At 63.9% G+C, this 18,604-nt stretch overlaps 3 protein-coding genes across 3 annotated transcripts; all 3 read left to right on the top strand.

The window, feature by feature from the left end:
• The first annotated feature begins 4,072 nt into the window (after positions 1–4,072).
• LOC133625735 (membrane-spanning 4-domains subfamily A member 15-like) lies at positions 4,073–7,202 on the top strand. The gene is made up of 5 exons (XM_061999581.1): positions 4,073–4,243; positions 4,399–4,518; positions 5,229–5,285; positions 5,670–5,822; positions 6,990–7,202. The coding sequence occupies exons 1-5, from the start codon at positions 4,073–4,075 to the stop codon at positions 7,200–7,202; spliced, it is 714 nt and encodes a 237-aa protein (XP_061855565.1).
• Positions 7,203–7,532: 330 nt separating this feature from the next.
• CCDC86 (coiled-coil domain containing 86) lies at positions 7,533–10,660 on the top strand. Its single transcript, XM_061999594.1, has 4 exons — positions 7,533–7,759; positions 8,848–8,977; positions 9,681–9,755; positions 10,327–10,660. Exons 1-4 carry the CDS (start codon positions 7,572–7,574, stop codon positions 10,444–10,446), a joined length of 513 nt encoding a protein of 170 aa, XP_061855578.1. The 5' UTR covers positions 7,533–7,571; the 3' UTR covers positions 10,447–10,660.
• A 2,551-nt stretch (positions 10,661–13,211) lies between these two features.
• LOC133625742 (acyl-coenzyme A amino acid N-acyltransferase 1-like) lies at positions 13,212–17,394 on the top strand. Its single transcript, XM_061999592.1, has 3 exons — positions 13,212–13,811; positions 14,490–14,692; positions 16,807–17,394. Exons 1-3 carry the CDS (start codon positions 13,226–13,228, stop codon positions 17,392–17,394), a joined length of 1,377 nt encoding a protein of 458 aa, XP_061855576.1. The 5' UTR covers positions 13,212–13,225.
• Positions 17,395–18,604: the final 1,210 nt, after the last annotated feature.

Below are 18,604 nucleotides of genomic sequence, written 5' to 3'. Positions count from 1 at the left end.
TCCTGGAGCTTGTAAGTGGAAGCACAAGCCTGGGCTGGCTTTACAACCCATCCTGTGACATCCCAGAGGTCAAAACCTCATTGATGGGGTCCTGAGCTGCTGGACCAAAAGCCACACTCATGGGGCAGCCACTTCACCCCTGGCATTGACCTGTGTGTGAGCAGCTCCTGGAGCTTTGCAGAGTAAGGACAAGGCTGGGGAAGCTTTTTCCAGTCATCCTGTGGCATCCCACAGGTCAAAACCCCACTGGTGGGGTCCTGAGCTGCTGGATCAAAAGCCACACTCATGGGGCAGCCACCTCAGCCCTGGCATTGACCCTCAGCCTGTGTGTGAGCAGCTCCTGGAGCTTTGCAGAGGAAGGACAAGGCTGGAGAAGCTTTACAAGCCATCCAGTGACATCGCACAGGTCAAAACCCCACTGATGGGGTCCTGAGCTGCTGGATCAAAAGCCACACTGATGGGGCAGCCACTTCACCCCTGGCATTGACCCTCAGCCTGTGTGTGAGCAGCCCCTGGAGCTTGTAAGAGGAAAGACAAGCAGGAAAGAAGAGATTTGCAGCTGTTGAGGAGGAGCAGAGCTCGGCTTAGCAATGAAACCCCCAGGAATGTGTTGGAGAGAGCAGCAAAGCAAAGGCTGGAAGGCTCCAGCAGACCTGACTGGCTGCTCCCCTGCATCTGCTCAAACAGGCTCTTAAAAAGCTTCAACCTCCTGTGGCATCTGCTTCCAAAAGGGCTGGTCACATCCCACTTTGGGCTCCTGCCATCCCCAGCTGGAGCTGCCTCAGGGAGGAGAGCTTTCTCCACGGCTGCCTCGCTGCAAGCAGGGGCTTTGGCCTCAGCCCCCTTGCTCCAGCCCTCTCCCTGGCTTGCTGGGGCTGAGGGCAGTCATGGCTGTTTGTGGCTGAGAGGCTGGAGCTTTGAGGAATGCTGGAGGAATGCAGAGAGGGGGATTTGGGAGGAAATGCAGCGTGGAGGGCGGCTGGGGCCAGGAGGGGCGGCCGTGGCCAATGCTGCAGCTCTGCCAGGGCTAAAGAGGGGATCCTGCCATTACCACGGGGGCTAAAGTGTTCCTTCCCCCTCAGGGTACTGGGAGGAGATGCCAGACAGAGCCCAGGCCATGGAGAGAGATCTAGAGGCAGTGGGAGTGTGCTGGAGAGGTGCAGCTCAAGCTCATCTCTCCCCAGGGCTGTGGCATCGGGGCTGGTCCTGTGCTGGCCACTGGGGAGGCTGCACCTCGAACACTGGGCTCAGTTTGGGGCCACATGGGAGGTGCTGGAGGGTGGTCAGAGGTGGAAAAAGGAGCTGGGGAAGGGGCTGGAGCACGAGGGTGCTGGGGAGGGGCTGAGGGAATGGGAGTGTTGAGGCTGGAGGAGGCTGAGGGGAGGCAGCAGCACTCTCTGACACCCCCTGACAGGAGGCTGCAGGGAGCTGGGGTCAGTGACAAGTGATAGAGCAAGAGGAAAGGGGCTGCAGCTGCCCCAGGAGAGGTTGAGGCTGGAGCTGAGGCTGAGCTGTTCCCCTGAGAGGGATGTGAGCCCCTGTGCCAGGCTGCCCAGGGAGCTGGGGCAGTGCCCAGCCCTGGAGAGACCCCAAAGCTGAGCTGCTGAGGGCTGTGGCTCAGTGTTGGGCTGGGCAGGGGGTGCTCTCCAGCAGCTCCCAGGGCTTTTCCCTACTCAAAGGACTCTGTGATTCATCTGCAAAGCTCTGCCACTGGTCACAGCCTTTGTCCAGACCAGAGACAGCAGCAGCAGCTCCTCCCCAGCACTGGCAGCAGCTTTCCTCCACCTGCCATTGTCCCCCGTGGGTTGGGGGGATGCAGGTGGGCTCTGAGCCCCCTCTGCCCCCTTCTCCCAGTGGGAACCCACCCAGACCCCAAACCACTGGCTGCTCTTTGCCTGCTCTGTCCTGTCAGCTCTCCTCTGCCCCCCTGATTTGGGCTGTTTTAGGGGTTCCCCCCAGCCCAGCCCCAGCTGTGGCCGTGCTCTTGGTGCCCCTGCTGCCCCCTGACAAGCGGCAGCTCTCCATGACCCCGGGCTTTGCCACCCCCAGGATTTTGAGGGGGGGTGTCCCACCGCTCACCCCTGCCCAGGGATCTTCCCCCAGCGCTTGGAAACCTCTGCCAAGCCCAAGAAGCCTCCAAACCAGGCGCCTCAGCTCCCTCTAGAGCCAAAGCAAAGGAACAGATGCTTCCCAAAGCTGCTCCACCTGCTCCTTCAGATGCTCAGGAGGGAGCTGGGGCTGAGCTGGGGGGTCCCGAGGCTGCCAGGGGCTCGGGGGTCCCCAATACCGCTGTGGTTGTGGCCAGCAAAGCCTGTGGCCAGAGGTACCTGGGCTTGAATATTCCCCTTCCCCCCCTATAAAAAGCCAGCTGGGGTGGTGTCCAACCCACTTGTAGCCTCCAAAGGAGGAAGAAGCCCAAGAAAGGGGGGATCTTTGAGCCATCTCTGCCCACCCTGAACCCTCCTGCCTGCTCCCAAAGCAGCTCCTGTGCGTGTTCTCGTGGCTGGAGCTCGAGTCAAACCTCACTGTGCTTGTCCCATGGCCCTTTCTCCAGCACAGCAGCTCCCCCAGGATCAGGGGGGGCTTTGTTCCCTCAGGTGGTGCTCAGCCCTGGGGCCTGAGCACGGGGGAGGATGAGGATGAGGATGAGGATGAGGATGAGGATGAGGATGAGGATGAGGATGAGGATGAGAGAGGACCAGCAGAGCCAGCATCCTACCCCCAAACAGCCTCCCCTGCACCCAGCCAACATCCAGGAGACCCTGGGGGGGGTCCTCCCAGACCAGCCTGGGGGACCCCAACCCTCCCTGTGAGCAGCTGGGGCTGGTGGCCATGGAGTTGTGTTTTCTGGCAGCCCTGGAGCCTGTGACTGAGGGAGGGAGGGAGGAAGGGGCCTCTGAGCCTGCCCCTGGGAGCTCCTGGCCATGTGTGGTGGCTCTGTTCCCAGGCTGAGCTCTGGTTTCCTGATGGATCCAGCCCCATCTCCAGCCCAAGCCCAGAGGGATGAGGAGCTCGTGGGGGAGAAGGACAACCCCAAAACAGCCTCCTTGGCACCTCCAGAGACTACCAGGGTCTGTAGCATTCCTGCCACATCCTTTGCCACTCTTTGTTTTCCTCCTGAAGGTGCCAGGGCTGGCCCAGAACCTCCTCCTGAGGTCCAGTGGAGCCCTCAGAGCATGTGCCCTCTCCCCACTGCCCTCCTCCTCGTGCCTGTGGGGTTTTTGCCTCTGTCCCCTCTGCTGGCAAAGCCTCCTCGTTGAGCAAGAGGAGCCTGACGAGGTTTCCATGAGCAAACCTCCCCCGTGGGAGCAAAGGGCAGCAGGAGCCAGCAGCCACCAGCAGCTCCCAGGGAAGGGTCAAGCTGCTGCTGCTGCCTCTGGGGAGGAGGAGGAGGAGGCTGAAGGAGGTACCTGGGTGGGAAAGGGAGGGATGGGCTGTGGGGCATCCCTATGAGGTGATGGCACCTTGCTTCTTGTGTTGCCTGGCCCTTCAGATGTGATTCCTGATGGGAGGTTGTGGCTGGGGGGAGGGGGGACACACATTAGGGTCTGCTCCCTGGGGATAGGAGAGGGAAATGGGCTCAGGGTGTGCCAGGGGAGGTTGGGGTTGGAAACTGGGAACAGCTTGGGCTGTGTTCAGTGGGTCAGAGGGACACTGAGGGGCTGGGGAGTGGGCAGAGTCGGGCACAGAGGTGGGGAAGGGGCTGGAGCATGAGGGTGCTGGGGAGGGGCTGAGAGAATGGGGGTGCTGAGGCTGGAGGAGGCTGAGGGGAGACAGCAGCACTCTCTGACACTCCCTGACAGAAGGACAAGAGGAAAAGGGCTGCAGCTGCCCCAGGGGAGGTTGAGGTTGGAGCTGAGGCTGAGCTTTTTCCCTGAGCCCCTGTGCCAGGCTGCCCAGGGAGTGCCCAGCCCTGCAGGGACGCCCAAACCCATGGAGCTGAGCTGCTGAGGGCTTGTGGGTCAGTGCTGGGCTGGGCAGGGGGTGTGCTCCATGATGTTAAAGGTCTTTCCCAACCCAACCAAGTCTCAGATTGTCCATCTGAGCTGGCCCATCCCTGCCCTGCTCTGCCATGGCAGCCACCACCGTCACCGACTCCGGCGGCGTGAGGATCATCACCGAGGTCATCCCGGCCACAGACCCCAGAGCAGCCCAGCTGGCCCCTGCCTCCAGCCCCTCTGTGCCTGCTGGACCCTCATTTCAAGTCCAAGGCTTCAGGAAGGCTCAGCCCAAAGTGCTTGGGGTGAGATGTGGGGTGCTGGGGGGACGAGGAGGGGACTGAGGATCCCCGGGGAGGGCGGCTCTGGGCACTGGGGTGAGGTGACAGTGGGATGAGACTGGGCTGGAAGGAAGGCAATGCCTTGTGGCAAGAGTCAGCAGGATGACCATCTTCCACAGACCATCCACATCTTCACTGGGATCGTGCACATCTGCTTTGGGATCATCCTGACTGTGTCAGAGTACGGGAACCCTTCCCTGCCCGTGGCCAGTGGCATCTTCTTCTGGCTCGGGCTCCTGGTGAGGAGCAGGGACACAGCTGCCCTTGGGAGTTAAAGAGTGTGGGCAGCAGGGAGCTTCTGCACCCCCTCTGAGGCCTCATCCTGAGCCCTGTGGCCAGTGCTGGGCTGCCCAGCTCAGGAGAGACAGGGAAGTGCTGCAGAGAGGCCGGTGCAGGGACACCAAGGTGCTGAGGGGCTGGGACATGTGTGTGAGGAGCAAAGGCTGCAGCCCTGGGGCTGCTCAGCTGCAGGAGAGAAGCCTGAGCTCAGGGGCACCTCAGCAACGCTGCTCAGGCCCTACAGGCTGCAGAGCCCCAGGGGGGGCTGTGGGGGACATAAGGGGTGATGGGCACAGGCTGGGACACAAACAGCTCCCCTGGCCCAGGAGGAGAAAGTCCTTTGGTGCTGAGGGGAGGGAGCCCTGGCCCAGGCTGCCCAGGGAGGGTGTGGAGGCTCCTCAGGAGATCTCCAACCCCACCTGGACACGTTCCTGTGCCCCCTGAGCCAGGGGAAGCTGCTGGAGCAGGGGCTGGGGCAGCTCTGCAGGGCCCTTCCAGCCCCCAGCAGTGGGGTTTCTGGGACTGGGGGACTGGGGTGGGTCAGGGGCCTGGATTCTGGCTCTCCCTTCATTGTCTGGAGGGATGCACACGCAGCCAGAGGATGCAGGGGGTGGGTGATGGGGGTGGGGGGCTTGCTGCTGACTCCCTCTCCCCCCTGTCTCTGGAGCAGCTCCTGCTCTCAGGCTCCCTGTTGGTGGAAAGTGAGAAACGAGACAACATCTTACTGGTAAGGGAGGGCTGGGAGGGATAAAGCATCTCCCCTCCCTCCCCAGTCCTTCTGCCCCTTCCAGCAGCCCCTGGCACACCTCCACAGGTGGGATTCACCCCGTGGGGTCTCCAGGGAGCCACTCAAGGCCTGTTTGGTCCTTGGCAAGTGCCCATCTCCCTCCCCTTTGAGCAGAGGGTGGGGAATCCTCCATGCTTCAGTGGCTCACGTGGGGTTGGGTGAGTCCCTCTGGGATGCTGGGGGCAAATCCATCCCAGAGGGTGTTTGCCCCTGGGTGGCTTCAATTTGTTGGGGGGTTGGTTGTGGCAGGTAAAGGGCTGAGGTGCCACTCAGCCAGCTCCTCTGCTGGGCTGGAGCTGCCTAGGTGAGCTGAACCCACCACAGGTAAAGAGCTGCTGCCTGGTGAATGTGGGGGTCATCCTGAGCACGCTGGTGGCTGCCCTCATCCACACCACAGCCATCACCCACGACAGGCCTGGCTGCCAAAACACCCTGTACCAGCTGAGAGCTGAGTGGTGCTTCAATGCTGAGGACAAGGTACAACCTCCCAGGCTGGGTCTGGAGCCTCCCACTGCCACCCACACTGGGATGGGAGGGAAGGAGGCTGAGGAAGGAGAGGAGGAGCAGTCTGCAGCTCCCTGGCTGCAGGGAAAGGGGCTGCAGCTGCCCCAGGGGAGGTTGGGGCTGGAGCTGAGGCTGAGCTTTTCCCCTGAGAGGGGTGTCAGCCCCTGTGCCAGGCTGCCCAGGGAGCTGGGGCAGTGCCCAGCCCTGGAGGGACCCCACAGCCCTGGGTCAGTGCTGAGTGGGCAGGGGCTGGGCTCCAGCAGCTCCAAGGGCTTTTCCACTCAACCAGTTCTATGGTTGTGGGACCTTGTCACGACATCCAGCCCCACAGCCCAGGGTGGGGAGCAAAGGGCTGGTGCTGAGGCTCCTCTCAGCACGGGGCTGGGCTCAACACCTGCAGCCTCACCAACCCACGGCCTCCAGCTCCCCACTTTTGCCCCAGAAGCTGAGGGTTTGGGAGGCAGGACCCAGAGCAGCCACCCCCTGCAGCTGAGCAAGGAGAGGAGGGGCACAGGAGCCCAGGCAGGGGGTGTCAGTCTCTTCCCAGCCATGAGCCACAGGACAAGGAGAAAAGGGGCTGCAGCTGCCCCAGGGGAGGTTGAGGTTGATGAGGCAGGAGGGGGGAGCTGCCCTGTCCCCAGCCCTGTCCCCAGCCCCACAGTCAGCCATGCCATGACCCAGACAAGAGCAAAGGGGCTGCAGCTGCCCCAGGGGAGGCTGAGGCTGGAGCTGAGGCTGAGCTGTTTCCCTGAGAGGGGTGTGAGCCCTGTGTCAGGCTGCCCAGGGAGTGCCCAGCCCTGCAGGGACCCCACAGCCGTGGTGCTGAGCTGCTGGGTCAGTGCTGGGCTGAGCAGGGGATGCTCTCCAGCAGGGAGCTGGGGGTCAGTGATGGTCAGTGATGAGTGACAGGACAAGAGCAAAGGGGCTGCAGCTGCCCCAGGGGAGGTTGAGGCTGGAGCTGAGCTGAGCTGTTCCCCTGGGAGGGGTGTAAGCCCTGTGCCAGGCTGCCCAGGGAGTGCCCAGCCCTGCAGGGACCCCAGAGCTAAGGCTGTGGTCAGCGCTGGGCTGGGCAGGGGGAGGGCAGGGGCCGGGCTCCGTGCCGCCGCGGTGCCGCGGGCTCCCGCCGCTGTCGCCCCGCAGATCCTGAGCAACGGGCTGGATTCCATCTCGGTGCTCCTGGCCCTGCTGGAGCTGTGCGTGGCCGTGGCCGCTCTGACCTTCGGCCGCGCCGCGCTGCGGCAGCGCAGCTACACGCGGATGGTGAGGACGGGGCGGGGAGCAGCCCCTGGGGCAGCCCCTGCTCGGCCCCCAGAGCCCGACCCGCCCGTTTCTCTGCCCCCGCAGGCGCCGTGACCGCGGCCGGGAGCGTCCGCACGGCCCAGCCCCGCGGGAGGCAGCGCGCAATAAAGGCCGCTCCGCTCCCCGACACAAGCCTCGCGTCTCTCGGGAGGGGACACACACACACACCCGCGGGGGAGCCCCGAGGCCATGCGGGGCGGGGGGTGCGTGAAGGGCACCGGCCGCCGCCGCCACGGGACGACGGGCGCCTGCCCGGCACAGACATGGCGGCGCTTGCCCGGCACAGACATGGCGGCCGCCGCGCAACAGGGCGCGCTGCTGTCCGCTAGCAAGATGGCGGCCGCGGCGTCGGCGCGGCGACTCGTTCCCTCGGCGCTCGCGTGACGTCATCGGGCGCCGCCGCTCAAGGGCCCGCGTGGAGGGATGGACGGGGAGTGCGGGGCGGCCCCGGCACCGGGCCCCGGGGAACCCGCCGCGGCGGCACCGGCACGGGCACCGGCACGGGCACGGCGGCGTCGGAAAGCCGCCAAGGAGCGGAAGGAAGCGGCCGCAGCCATCCCGCGGGGCAGGCCCAAGTCGGGCCGCGTGTGGAAGGACCCCGGCAAGAAGCGGTGGGAAGCGGCGGGCCGCGGCGGTCGCTGAGGGGTTGTGGCCGTGGGGACCGGGCTGGCCCGAGGGTCGGTAGGCGCTGCCAGGGCTGGTGCTGCCCCAGGGACACAGCAGGCCCAGGCACAGCTCCGGGCTGGGGCACAGGGGCTGGGGAGCTGCAGGGGAAAGGGGCTGGGGGATGGACAGGAGGCAGCAGCGTGCCCAGGGGGTAGGAAGGGCGGTGGCTTCTTCCCTGAGAGGGGTGTCAGCCCTGTGCCAGGCTGCCCAGGGAGCTGGGGGGGTCCCCAGCCCTGGAGGGACCCCACAGCCCTGGGTCAGTGCTGGGCTGGGCAGGGGCTGGGCTCCAGCAGCTCCAAGGGCTTTTCCACTCAACCAGTTCTATGGTTGTGGGACCTTGTCACGACATCCAGCCCCACAGCCCAGGGTGGGGAGCAAAGGGCTGGTGCTGAGGCTCCTCTCAGCACGGGGCTGGGCTCAACACCTGCAGCCTCACCACCCCACGGCCTCCAGCTCCCCACTTTTGCCCCAGAAGCTGAGGGTTTGGGAGGCAGGACCCAGAGCAGCCACCCCCTGCAGCTGAGCAAGGAGAGGAGGGGCACAGGAGCCCAGGCAGGGGGGTGTCAGTCTCTTCTCAGCCATGAGCCACAGGACAAGGGGAAAAGGGGCTGCAGCTGCCCCAGGGGAGGTTGAGGCTGGAGCTGAGGCTGAGCTGTTTCCCTGAGAGGGGTGTCAGCCCCTGTGCCAGGCTGCCCAGGGAGTGCCCAGCCCTGGAGGGACCCCAAAGCCGAGGTGCTGAGGCCTGTGGTCAGTGCTGGGCTGGGCTGGGCTCCAGCAGCTCCAAGGCCTTTCCCAACTGGAACAGTGATTCTCTGGTGGGAGCCCTGGGGGTGTTTCATAGTGGGAGGTTGGAGCTGTTGTTAAAGGGCTGCTGGGGAGGTGGGGTTGGAGAGGCTGTGCTGGGGCTGCTGTAGGAGGCTCAGAGCTGCCAAAGGTTCCCAGAGTTGTGCCCTAGGGAGTTTTTAGGGAGGCAGAGAGTGACAGCTTGGCCTTGGCTCCTCCCAGCTGTGACACAGCCCATCTGCCTGCCCAGGTTCTCCCACATGATCCAGGACAAGGCCCTTCGCAGCTCCTGGGCTCGGAAGCTGAAGGAACGGCAGGAGAGGCGGCTGGTGCAGGATCTGGCCCGGCAGCTGCAGGAGGGGAAGCAGAGAGAGAAAGAGGTAAAAGCTGAGCCCCTTTCCAGCCCTAACCACCTCAGCCAAAGGTACAATCACCTGTACACACACCTGCATGAGAATCACAGAGCGCTGGGGGCTGGAAGGGCCCTGCAGAGCTGCCCCAGCCCCTGCTCCAGCAGCTTCCCCTGGCTCAGGGGGCACAGGAACGTGTCCAGGTGGGGTTGGGAAGCTCCTGAGGAGCCTCCACACCCTCCCTGGGCAGCCTGGGCCAGGGCTCCCTCCCCTCAGCACCAAAGGGCTTTCTCCTCCTGGGCCAGGGGAGCTGTTTGTGTCCCAGCCTGTGCCCCCTTTGTCCTGCCACTGGCCACCACACACTGCCCCCATCCTCCTGACACCCACCCTGTAAGGACTGAGCAGCATTGCTGAGCCCCTGTGAGCTCAGCCTTCTCTCCTCCAGCTGCACAGCCCCAGATTGCTGCAGCTTTTCCTCCTCACAGAGCTGCCCCAGTGCCCTGAGCAGTGTCCCTGCCAGCTCCAGGCTGTGTGAGCCACCCTGAGGCAGAGCCTCAGAGCAACACCCCCCGTGTCCCTGGTGCAGGGAGGGAGAAGCTCTGCCCCTTTGGCTTCATGCTCCACATCTCACCCTCAGGAGAGTGTCTGTGCTCCCTGAGTGGGCTCTTTGGGGTGGTTTAAACCCAGAGAGAGCCACAGGGGAAGCATTTTGGGGCTTGTCTCCCCTCCCCAGGAGAAGAAGCGGCGGCGGGAGGAGAACATGAAGCGGCGCCTGGAGAACGAGCGCAGGGCTGAGATTGTCCAAGTGGTGAGTGACAGCTTGGGCACAGCTCCTCTCCCTCCCTCCTCCTCCTCCTTGGCTGGAGGATGCTGTCAGGAGCACTTGGGAGGACTGGGACAACCCAAACAAAAGCCAGCTTGCACCAGGAGGGAGACACAAAACTCCTCTGCTGAGGTCCTGCAAGGGGGTGGGCTCCAGGAGCTCAAAGGGCTTCCCCAACCCAAGTGGTTCTGGGGAGAAAGAGGGGTCTGGGTGGAGGCTGAAGGGAAAAGGGTGAGGTTTTGATGGGCTTCTGAAAGGAAAGTGGGGTGTTGGTGGGGTTTAGAGGGGAAAAGTGGGGGGTTTGATGCATTTATGAGGCACAATGAGGTCATGAATGATAGAACAAGAGGAAAAGGGGCTGCAGCTGCCCCAGGGGAGGCTGAGGCTGGAGCTGAGGCTGAGCTGTTTCCCTGAGAGGGGTGTGAGCCCCTGTGCCAGGCTGCCCAGGGAGCTGGGGCAGTGCCCAGCCCTGGAGGGACCCCAAAGCTGAGGGCTGTGGCTCAGTGCTGGGCTGGGCAGGGCTCCAGCAGCTCCAAGGGCTTTTCCCACCCCACAGATTCGGAACCCTCTGAAGCTGAAGAGAGCAAAGAAGAAGCAGCTGAGGAGGGTAGAGAAGAGGGACACCCTGGCTCTGCTCCAGAAGGCACCTGTGGCACGCAAAGCAGCCAAGGAGTGAGGCAGGAGATGGGCACCAGCACGGGCAGAAGGGCCCTGATGCACATCCTGCTCCTCTCCAGGGGCTTTTCCTCACCTCACACACAGAAGGACAGAGCTGGAACTGGCTCGTGGATCCTCCCCCTCCTTGTGCTCTGTGGGCTTGCTGAAGGGGCTGGAACTGCTTCACCTGCCCAAATCTGCCTGTTCTTGATAAACACAGAGAGAGGAACTGACCCAGGCTCAGCTCTGATGGCTCAGGGAGGTTGTGGCTCTGGCTTAGGGCTGAAGGTGGATCCCCCACAGCCATCCTGGGGTCACAGAGCCCTGGGGACCCTTCACCCTCCTGGAAGGAGCCTTTCCATGAGGGGAGGGGATACATGGGGTGAGGGAAGGCTGCAGCACAGCTCCCCATCACCTTTCTGCAGGGGTTGGAAGAGGTTTGGCGTGAGGCCCCCTCCCCAGATCTCTTCACCTTCCTCTTTGGGGGTTTTTTTTTGCTCTCTAAATGCCTCATCTTCACACTCCTGGTGAGGGCCGTGGCCTCAGCTGGCCAGGAGCCAGCTCAGGGGGTGTCTGGGGGGGCAGACACGAGGCTATGGGCAGGGTAAAAGCCTTTGGGGGGGGTCTCTGGCTGGGAGCACATGAGGTTGTGGCATGAGGGGAGCTGTCCCTGTGCCCACACCTCCAAGGCAAAGCACAGGGTGGGCTAATCCCACCCTGGGGACATGAAGGGGGAGCTGAGCTCCCCATTGCCCCTCATGCAGAGGAATTTGGGGGGAGGGTTCCCCCCCAGGCGCTGTGGAGGCTGGGAAGGAGGGAGGGGGCTGGCTGGGGCCATGGTGCAGGAGGGCTCTGCCCTCAGCTGGTTAATGATTACAGAGGCTGAGCCCTCCCCACCCCCTGCTCCAGCTTCCTCCCCACAGCACAGCACGAAGGGGTAAGGGGGGGGGGGGGGGGGGGGGGCCTGGAGCCCATCCCCGGGTCCTCGGGCCTGGGAGGAGGTGAGGAAGGAGGGGGGGGGCTCACTCCTGTCAGGGGCAGAGAGGAAATGGGAGGTGGCATCTACCTCCTAGAGCTGGGCTGGGGCCAGCAGCAGGGCGGGCTCCTGGCTCACTGCCCTGCCACAGGGCTCCAGGGGAGGGGAAAGGGGCTACTGGGAATGGGGGGGGCTGCGGCCACTGCCCCCCAACCCCGGGGGGACAGGGGAGGGGGAACCAGAAGCAAAAGGGGTGTCCCTGCTGCTGGGGAAGGGGGTCGGGGGGTGAGAGGCTGCTTGGGGGGGGTGATAGGGTGGGGTTTGAGCTGGGAGAGTGGGGAGATGCTGCAGGGTGGGGTTGGAGGCTGCTGGGGTGGGTTTGGAGTTGGGCGGCTGCTGGGGGTGGGTTTGGGGTTGAGGGGTGCTGGGGTGAGGTTTGGGGCTGGGGAGGTTGGGGTTATGCTGTAGGGTGAGGTTGGGGGCTGCTGGAGGGGGTTTGGAGGATGTTGGGGGTGGGTTTGGGGCTGCTGAGGTTGGAGGGATGCTGCAGGGTTGGGTTGGGGGCTGCTGGGGTGGGTTTGGGGCTGGGAAGGTTGGGGGGATGCTGCTGGGGTGGGTTTGGGGCTGGGAAGGTTGGGGGGATGCTGCAGGGTAGGGTTTGGGCTTGAGGGGAGTGCTGGGGGTGGGTTTAAGATTGGGAAGGTTGGGGGGATGCTGGGGGTGGGTTTGGGACTGCTGAGGTTGGGGGGATGCTGCAGGGTTGGGTTGGGTGCTGCTGGGGGTAAGTTTGGGACTGGGAAGGTTGGGGGGATGCTGCAGGGTTGGGTTGGGGGCTGCTGGGGGCGGGTTTGGGCTTGAGGGGAGTGCTGGGGGTGGGTTTGGGACTTCTGAGGTTGGGGGGATGCTGCAGGGTTGGGTTGGGGGCTGCTGGGGGTAAGTTTGGGACTGGGAAGGTTGGGGGGATGCTGCAGGGGGAGATTGGAGGAGGCTGGGGGTGGGTTTGGGGTTGGGGGGATGCTGCAGGTGAGGTTTGGGGTTTTGGGGCTTCTAGGGGTGCGTTTGGGGCTGGGAAGGTTGGGGGGATGCTGCAGGGTGGGGTTGGGAACTGCTGGGGGTGGGTTTGGGGTTTTGGGGCTGCTGGGGGTGGGTTTGGACTTGAGGGGAGTGCTGGGGATGGGTTTGGGGCTGGGAAGGTTGGGGGGATGCTGCAGGGTTGGGTTGGGAACTGCTGGGGGTGCATTTGGGGTTTTGGGGCTGCTGGGGGTGGGTTTGGGGCTGAGAAGGTTGGGGGGATGCTGCAGGGTTGGGTTGGGGGTTGCTGGGGGTGCGTTTGGGGTTTTGGGGCTGCTGGGGGTGGGTTTGGGGCTGGGAAGGTTGGGGGGATGCTGCAGGGTTGGGTTGGGGGTTGCTGGGGGTGCATTTGGGGTTTTGGGGCTGCTGAGGGTGGGTTTGGGGCTGGGAAGGTTCGGGGGATGCTGCAGGGTTGGATTGGGGGTTGCTGGGGGTGCATTTGGGGTTTTGGGGCTGCTGGGGGTGGGTTTGGGGCTGGGAAGGTTGGGGGGATGCTGCAGGGTTGGGTTGGGAACTGCTGGGGGTGCATTTGGGGTTTTGGGGCTGCTGGGGGTGGGTTTGGGGCTGGGAAGGTTGGGGGGATGCTGCAGGGTTGGGTTGGGGGTTGCTGGGGGTGCATTTGAGGTTTTGGGGCTGCTGGGGGTGGGTTTGGGGCTGAGGAGGTTGGGGTGATGCTGCAGGGTTGGGTTGGGAACTGCTGGGGGTGCGTTTGGGCTTGAGGGCGTTGCTGTGGGCACAGTGAGGGTGAGAGATGCCACCCCCATGGTGTGATCACCAGCTCCCATCACCCCCCATCCCCTGGGCATCCCCAGTAACCCCCATCCCTGTCCCTCCCTCCCTCAGCCGTGCCATGGCGGCCGTGCCAGCGCCGGTGCCCGTGTCCGTGTCGGTGTCACCACGGGTGTCCCTGGCCGACCAGCCCGTGCAGTTGATGGCACAGGGGCTGTGCCCAGGGCAGCTGGTGACTCTGAGGGCCTGGCTGAAGGATGAGCAGGGTGAATGCTTCCAAGCTCGGGCTTTCTTCCATGCCAACGCCGCCGGCAAGGTGGAGCCCAGCCACCAACCCGCCCTGGGCGGCAGCTACTCCGGCCTCTGCCCCATGGGGCTGCTCTGGTTCCTGCAGCCAGACACCCTCTTCCGAAGGCTGCTCAAGAGGGATGTGACCAGCAGCCCCTTTGTGCTGCATCTGGAGGTGTTTGATGGGCTCCAGCTGCTGCCCCAGCCCCAGGAACAGCCCTTGGCCTCGTGCGAGGCTGAGCGCTGGTACGTGGCGCCGGGCGTGCGGCGGGTGCCCGTCAGGGAGGGCAGAGTCCGAGGGGCCCTCTACATCCCACCCGGTGAGAAAGGGGCTCTGGGGGACCCCCAGCAGCTTCCCCAGGGCTCCAGCTGCCTCCTGTGACCCAGGGGTTTGGGGCTGGGGGAGCAGGGAGCTGCTGGGGGAGTGGGTTTGGGGGAGGAGGGAGATGTTTGAGGGGTGAGTTTGGGGGGAGCAGGGAGCTGCTGGGGGGTGAGTTTGGGGCTGGGGGAGCAGGGACATACTGGGGGGGTCAGTTTGGAGATGGGGGAGCAGGGAGCTGCTTGGGGGGTGAGTTTGGGGCTGGGGGAGCAAGGAACTGCTGGGGGGGTGGGTTTGTGGCTCAGGGAGCAGGGAGATGCTGGGGGGGTGGGTTTAGGGCTGGGGGAGCAGGGAGATGCTGAGGGGGTGAGTTTGGGAGCAGGGAGCTGCTGGGGGGGTGAGTTTGGGGCTGGGGGAGCAGGGAGCTGCTGGGGGGGTGAGTTTGGAGATGGGGGAGCAGGGAGCTGCTTGGGGGGCAGAGTTAGGGGGGAGCAGGGAGCTGCTGGGGGACGAGTTTGGGGCTGAGGGAGCAGCGAGCTGCTTGAGGTGGGTTTGGGTCTGGGGAAGCAGGGAGCTGCTTGAGGGGGTGAAATTGGGACTAGGGGAGCAGGGAGCTGCTGGGGGGGTGAGTTTGGGGCTGGGGTGCCCCAGCTCTGACAGGCTGTGTGCTTGCTCACAGGCCCAGGCCCCTTCCCGGGGGTGATCGACCTGTTTGGGGGCGCGGGTGGTCTCATCGAGTTCCGCGCGGGGCTCTTGGCCAGCCGGGGCTTTGCCGTGCTGGCTTTGGCCTTCTTCAACTACCAGGACCTGCCCCCAACCCTGGCCCAGCTCGACCTCGAGTACTTTGAGGAGGCAGCTGAGCTGCTCCTCCAGCAGCCCCAGGTGAGTCCCTGCCATGGGGTGGCCATGGGCAGTGGGGACGGCCTGGGGAGAGGGGTGACGTGGGGACTGGGGTGATGAGGTCATGGGGGGTGTCCTGGGGACTGGGGACAACATCCCAGTGAGATGGGTGTCCTGGTGAGCAGAGATGTCCTGGGGACAACATGCCAGTGAGATGGGTGTCCTGGTGAGCAGAGATGTCCTGGGGACAACATGCCAGTGAGATGGGTGTCCTGGTGAGCAGAGATGTCCTGGGGACAACATCCCAGTGAGATGGGTGTTCTGGTGAGCAGAGATGTCCTGGGGACAACATGCCAGTGAGATGGGTGTCCTGGTGAGCAGAAATGTCCTGGGGACAACATCCCAGTGAGATGGGTGTTCTGGTGAGCAGAGATGTCCTGGGGACAACATCCCAGTGAGATGGGTGTCCTGGTGAGCAGAGATGTCCTGGGGACAACATCCCAGTGAGATGGGTGTCCTGGTGAGCAGAGATGTCCTGGGGACAACATGCCAGTGAGATGGGTGTCCTGGTGAGCAGAGATGTCCTGGGGACAACATCCCAGTGAGATGGGTGTCCTGGTGAGCAGAGATGTCCTGGGGACAACATCCCAGTGAGATGGGTGTCCTGGTGAGCAGAGATGTCCTGGGGACTGGGGACAACATGCCAGTGAGATGGGTGTCCTGGTGAGCAGAGATGTCCTGGGGACTGGGGACAACATGCCAGTGAGATGGGTGTCCTGGTGAGCAGAGATGTCCTGGGGACAACATCCCAGTGAGATGGGTGTCCTGGTGAGCAGAGATGTCCTGGGGACAACATGCCAGTGAGATGGGTGTCCTGGTGAGCAGAAATGTCCTGGGGACAACATCCCAGTGAGATGGGTGTCCTGGTGAGCAGAAATGTCCTGGGGACAACATCCCAGTGAGATGGGTGTCCTGGTGAGCAGAGATGTCCTGGGGACAACATCCCAGTGAGATGGGTGTCCTGGTGAGCAGAAATGTCCTGGGGACAACATCCCAGTGAGATGGGTGTTCTGGTGAGCAGAGATGTCCTGGGGACAACATCCCAGTGAGATGGGTGTCCTGGTGAGCAGAGATGTCCTGGGGACTGGGGACAACATGCCAGTGAGATGGGTGTCCTGGTGAGCAGAGATGTCCTGGGGACTGGGGACAACATGCCAGTGAGATGGGTGTCCTGGTGAGCAGAGATGTCCTGGGGACTGGGGACAACATGCCAGTGAGATGGGTGTCCTGGTGAGCAGAGATGTCCTGGGGACTGGCGACAACATGCCAGTGAGATGGGTGTCCTGGTGAGCAGAGATGTCCTGGGGACTGGCGACAACATGCCAGTGAGATGGGTGTCCTGGTGAGCAGGAAGCACATCCTGGTGAGCAGGCTGCCCTGGTGAAGGGGATGTCCTGGTGAGCAGGGATGTCCCAGTGAATGAGATGTCCTGGTGACTGGGGTGTTCTGAGGCCATCCCAGTGAGCTGGGTGTCCTGGTGAGCAGGGATGTCAGTAACTGGGGTGTTCTGGGGCTGTCCCAGTGAGCTGAGTGTCCTGGTGAGCAGGAAGCATGTCCTGGTGACCAGGGATGTCCCGGTGAAGGGGATGTTAGTGACTGGGGTGTTCTGGGGCTGTCCCAATGAGCTGGGTGTCCTGGGGATAACATCCCAGTGAGCTGGGTGTCCTGGTGAGCAGGCTGCCCTGGTGAAGGGGATGTCCTGGTGAGCAGGGATGTCCCAGTGAATGAGATGTCCTGGTGACTGGGGTGTTCTGGGGCCATCCCAGTGAGCTGGGTGTCCTGGTGAGCAGGGATGTCAGTAACTGGGGTGTTCTGGGGCTGTCCCAGTGAGCTGGGTGTCCTGGGGATAACATCCCAGTGAGCTGGGTGTCCCGGTGAGCAGGCTGCCCTGCTGAAGGGGATGTCCTGGTGAGCAGGCTGCCCTGCTGAAGGGGATGCCCTGCTGAAGGGGATGTCCTGGTGAGCAGGCTGCCCTGCTGAAGGGGATGCCCTGCTGAAGGGGATGTCCTGGTGAGCAGGCTGCCCTGCTGAAGGGGATGTCCCGGTGAGCAGGGCCACCCCAGTGACCCCCATTCCCTCCTCCACCCCCGCTGCAGGTGCGAGGCCCCGGCCTGGGCGTCATTGGCGTCTCCAAGGGCGCAGAGGTGGCCTTGGCCATGGCCTCCTTCCTCCCTCAGGTGCTGGCCACGGTGTGGATCAACGGCACGGCCTCCCTGCACGGCAACCCGCTGCTCTACAGGGGCCTGCACGTGCCGGCCATCCCGTACCGCAGCGAGAGGATCCTGCTCACCGCCACGGGGGCCATGGACAACTCGGCCGTGTTCGGCGACCCCCGCGAGCCCCAGCACCAGGCCTCGGCCATCCCCACCCACAACGTCAGGGGCAAGGTCCTGTTTGTGGTGGGGGAGGCCGACAGGAGCCTCAACAGCAAGCTCTTTGCCTGCTTGGCCATGGCACGGATGCCCCCAGGGAGCTGCCAGCTCCTGTCCTACCCGGGGGCCGGGCATTTGATTGAGCCCCCCGGGTCTCCCCTCTGCAGCATGTCGGCCATCAGGGGCAGCCCCCGGCCCCTGCTGTGGGGAGGGGAAGCCAAACCCCACGCCGAGGCCCAGGAGCACTCCTGGAGGGAGATGATTCGCTTCTTGGAGCTTCACTTGGGCCCCGTTGCCAGGGTGAAGCTGTGATGGCTGCAGGGAGGTGGGAGGAGGGGAAAGTGAGGGGCTGGGGGTACCCCCCACTGCCATCACTCAATAAAGGGAACCTTGAGAGCTGGGGCCTGCCTGGGCTCGTGGCAGAGGGGATCAAGGTCCTGGGAGTCCCTGTGCATGGAGGGACATGGCCAGCACAGGCTGGGGGTGAGCTGCTGGGGAGCAGCTCCAGGAGAGGGACCTGGCAGTGCTGGGGGGCAGCAAAGAGCCATGAGCAGCAACGTGGGCAATGGCAGCCTGGGGGGCAGCCAGAGAGGGTGGGCAGCAGGGCCAGGGAGCTTCTGCTGCCCCTCTGAGGCCTCATCCTGAGCCCTGTGGCCAGTGCTGGGCTCCCCAGCTCAGGAGAGACAGGGAAGTGCTGCAGAGAGGCCAGTGCAGGGACATCAGGATGCTGAGGGGCTGGGACATGTGTGTGAGGAGCAAAGGCTGCAGCCCTGGGGCTGCTCAGCTGCAGGAGAGAAGCCTGAGCTCAGGGGCACCTCAGCAATGCTGCTCAGTCCCTACAGGCTGCAGAGCCCCAGGGGGGACTGTGGGGGACATAAGGGGTGATGGGCACAGGGCTGGGAGCCTTATCAGTGCCCAGGCTGCCCAGGGAGGGTGTGGAGGCTCCTCAGGAGGTTCCCAACCCCACCTGGACATGTTCCTGTGCCCCCTGAGCCAGGGGAACCTGCTGTAGCAGGGGCTGGGGCAGCTTTGCAGGGCTCTTCCAGCCCCCAGCAGTGGGGATTCAGGGATGTGCAGGTGTTTCTGCAGCTGACTGTGCTTGTGGATGAGCTTGTTCAGGTTTACTGGGGGCTGCAGCCACAGTCCCATGTGCCCCTGAGCTCGGGGAGCTGCACAGCCCCAGTGCCCACAGCAAGCTGGGGGGGAGTGGGTGGGTTTTTTCCCATGGGAATGCTGAGAGCAGCTCCCATTGGAGCAAGAAGGTTTTTATCTTCCCCTCCATAGCTCTGAGGCTGGCACCTGGGCTGGGCTGGAGGATGGCAAACAGGCCTTTTGGCACGGGCAGGGCTGGCACGTGCCAGGGCAGGGTGCAGGAGCCGAGCGTGACCGTCACGCCGGGCAGGGGGGTGGCTGCAGCAGGGTTGGGGTCACTCAGTTTAATCTGCAATGAAGCCCAGAAGGGAAAGTCAGCAGCCACCCCAAGGGACCAAGGTCCTTCCTCATCTTCCTGGTGCCCCACAGA

The sequence above is a fragment of the Colius striatus genome, chromosome 7 (assembly GCF_028858725.1).
Source record: "Colius striatus isolate bColStr4 chromosome 7, bColStr4.1.hap1, whole genome shotgun sequence".
In the NCBI taxonomy this organism is placed as follows: Eukaryota; Metazoa; Chordata; class Aves; order Coliiformes; family Coliidae; genus Colius; species Colius striatus.
This window is presented reverse-complemented; position numbering and strand designations above follow the sequence as displayed.

Excerpts from the sequence above, each read along its gene's own strand:
- CCDC86 (XM_061999594.1), top strand. The coding sequence starts at position 7,572 with ATGGACGGGGAGTGCGGGGCGGCCCCGGCACCGGGCCCCGGGGAACCC. Across the intron at positions 8,978-9,680 it reads GGAAGCAGAGAGAGAAAGAG|GAGAAGAAGCGGCGGCGGGA; the intron begins GTAAAAGCTGAG and ends TCCCCTCCCCAG. Across the intron at positions 9,756-10,326 it reads GGGCTGAGATTGTCCAAGTG|ATTCGGAACCCTCTGAAGCT; the intron begins GTGAGTGACAGC and ends CCCACCCCACAG.
- LOC133625742 (XM_061999592.1), top strand. The coding sequence starts at position 13,226 with ATGCCACCCCCATGGTGTGATCACCAGCTCCCATCACCCCCCATCCCC. Across the intron at positions 13,812-14,489 it reads GGCCCTCTACATCCCACCCG|GCCCAGGCCCCTTCCCGGGG; the intron begins GTGAGAAAGGGG and ends GCTTGCTCACAG. Across the intron at positions 14,693-16,806 it reads TGCTCCTCCAGCAGCCCCAG|GTGCGAGGCCCCGGCCTGGG; the intron begins GTGAGTCCCTGC and ends CCCCCGCTGCAG.
- LOC133625735 (XM_061999581.1), top strand. The coding sequence starts at position 4,073 with ATGGCAGCCACCACCGTCACCGACTCCGGCGGCGTGAGGATCATCACC. Across the intron at positions 4,244-4,398 it reads CTCAGCCCAAAGTGCTTGGG|ACCATCCACATCTTCACTGG; the intron begins GTGAGATGTGGG and ends CATCTTCCACAG. Across the intron at positions 5,823-6,989 it reads GCTTCAATGCTGAGGACAAG|ATCCTGAGCAACGGGCTGGA; the intron begins GTACAACCTCCC and ends GTCGCCCCGCAG.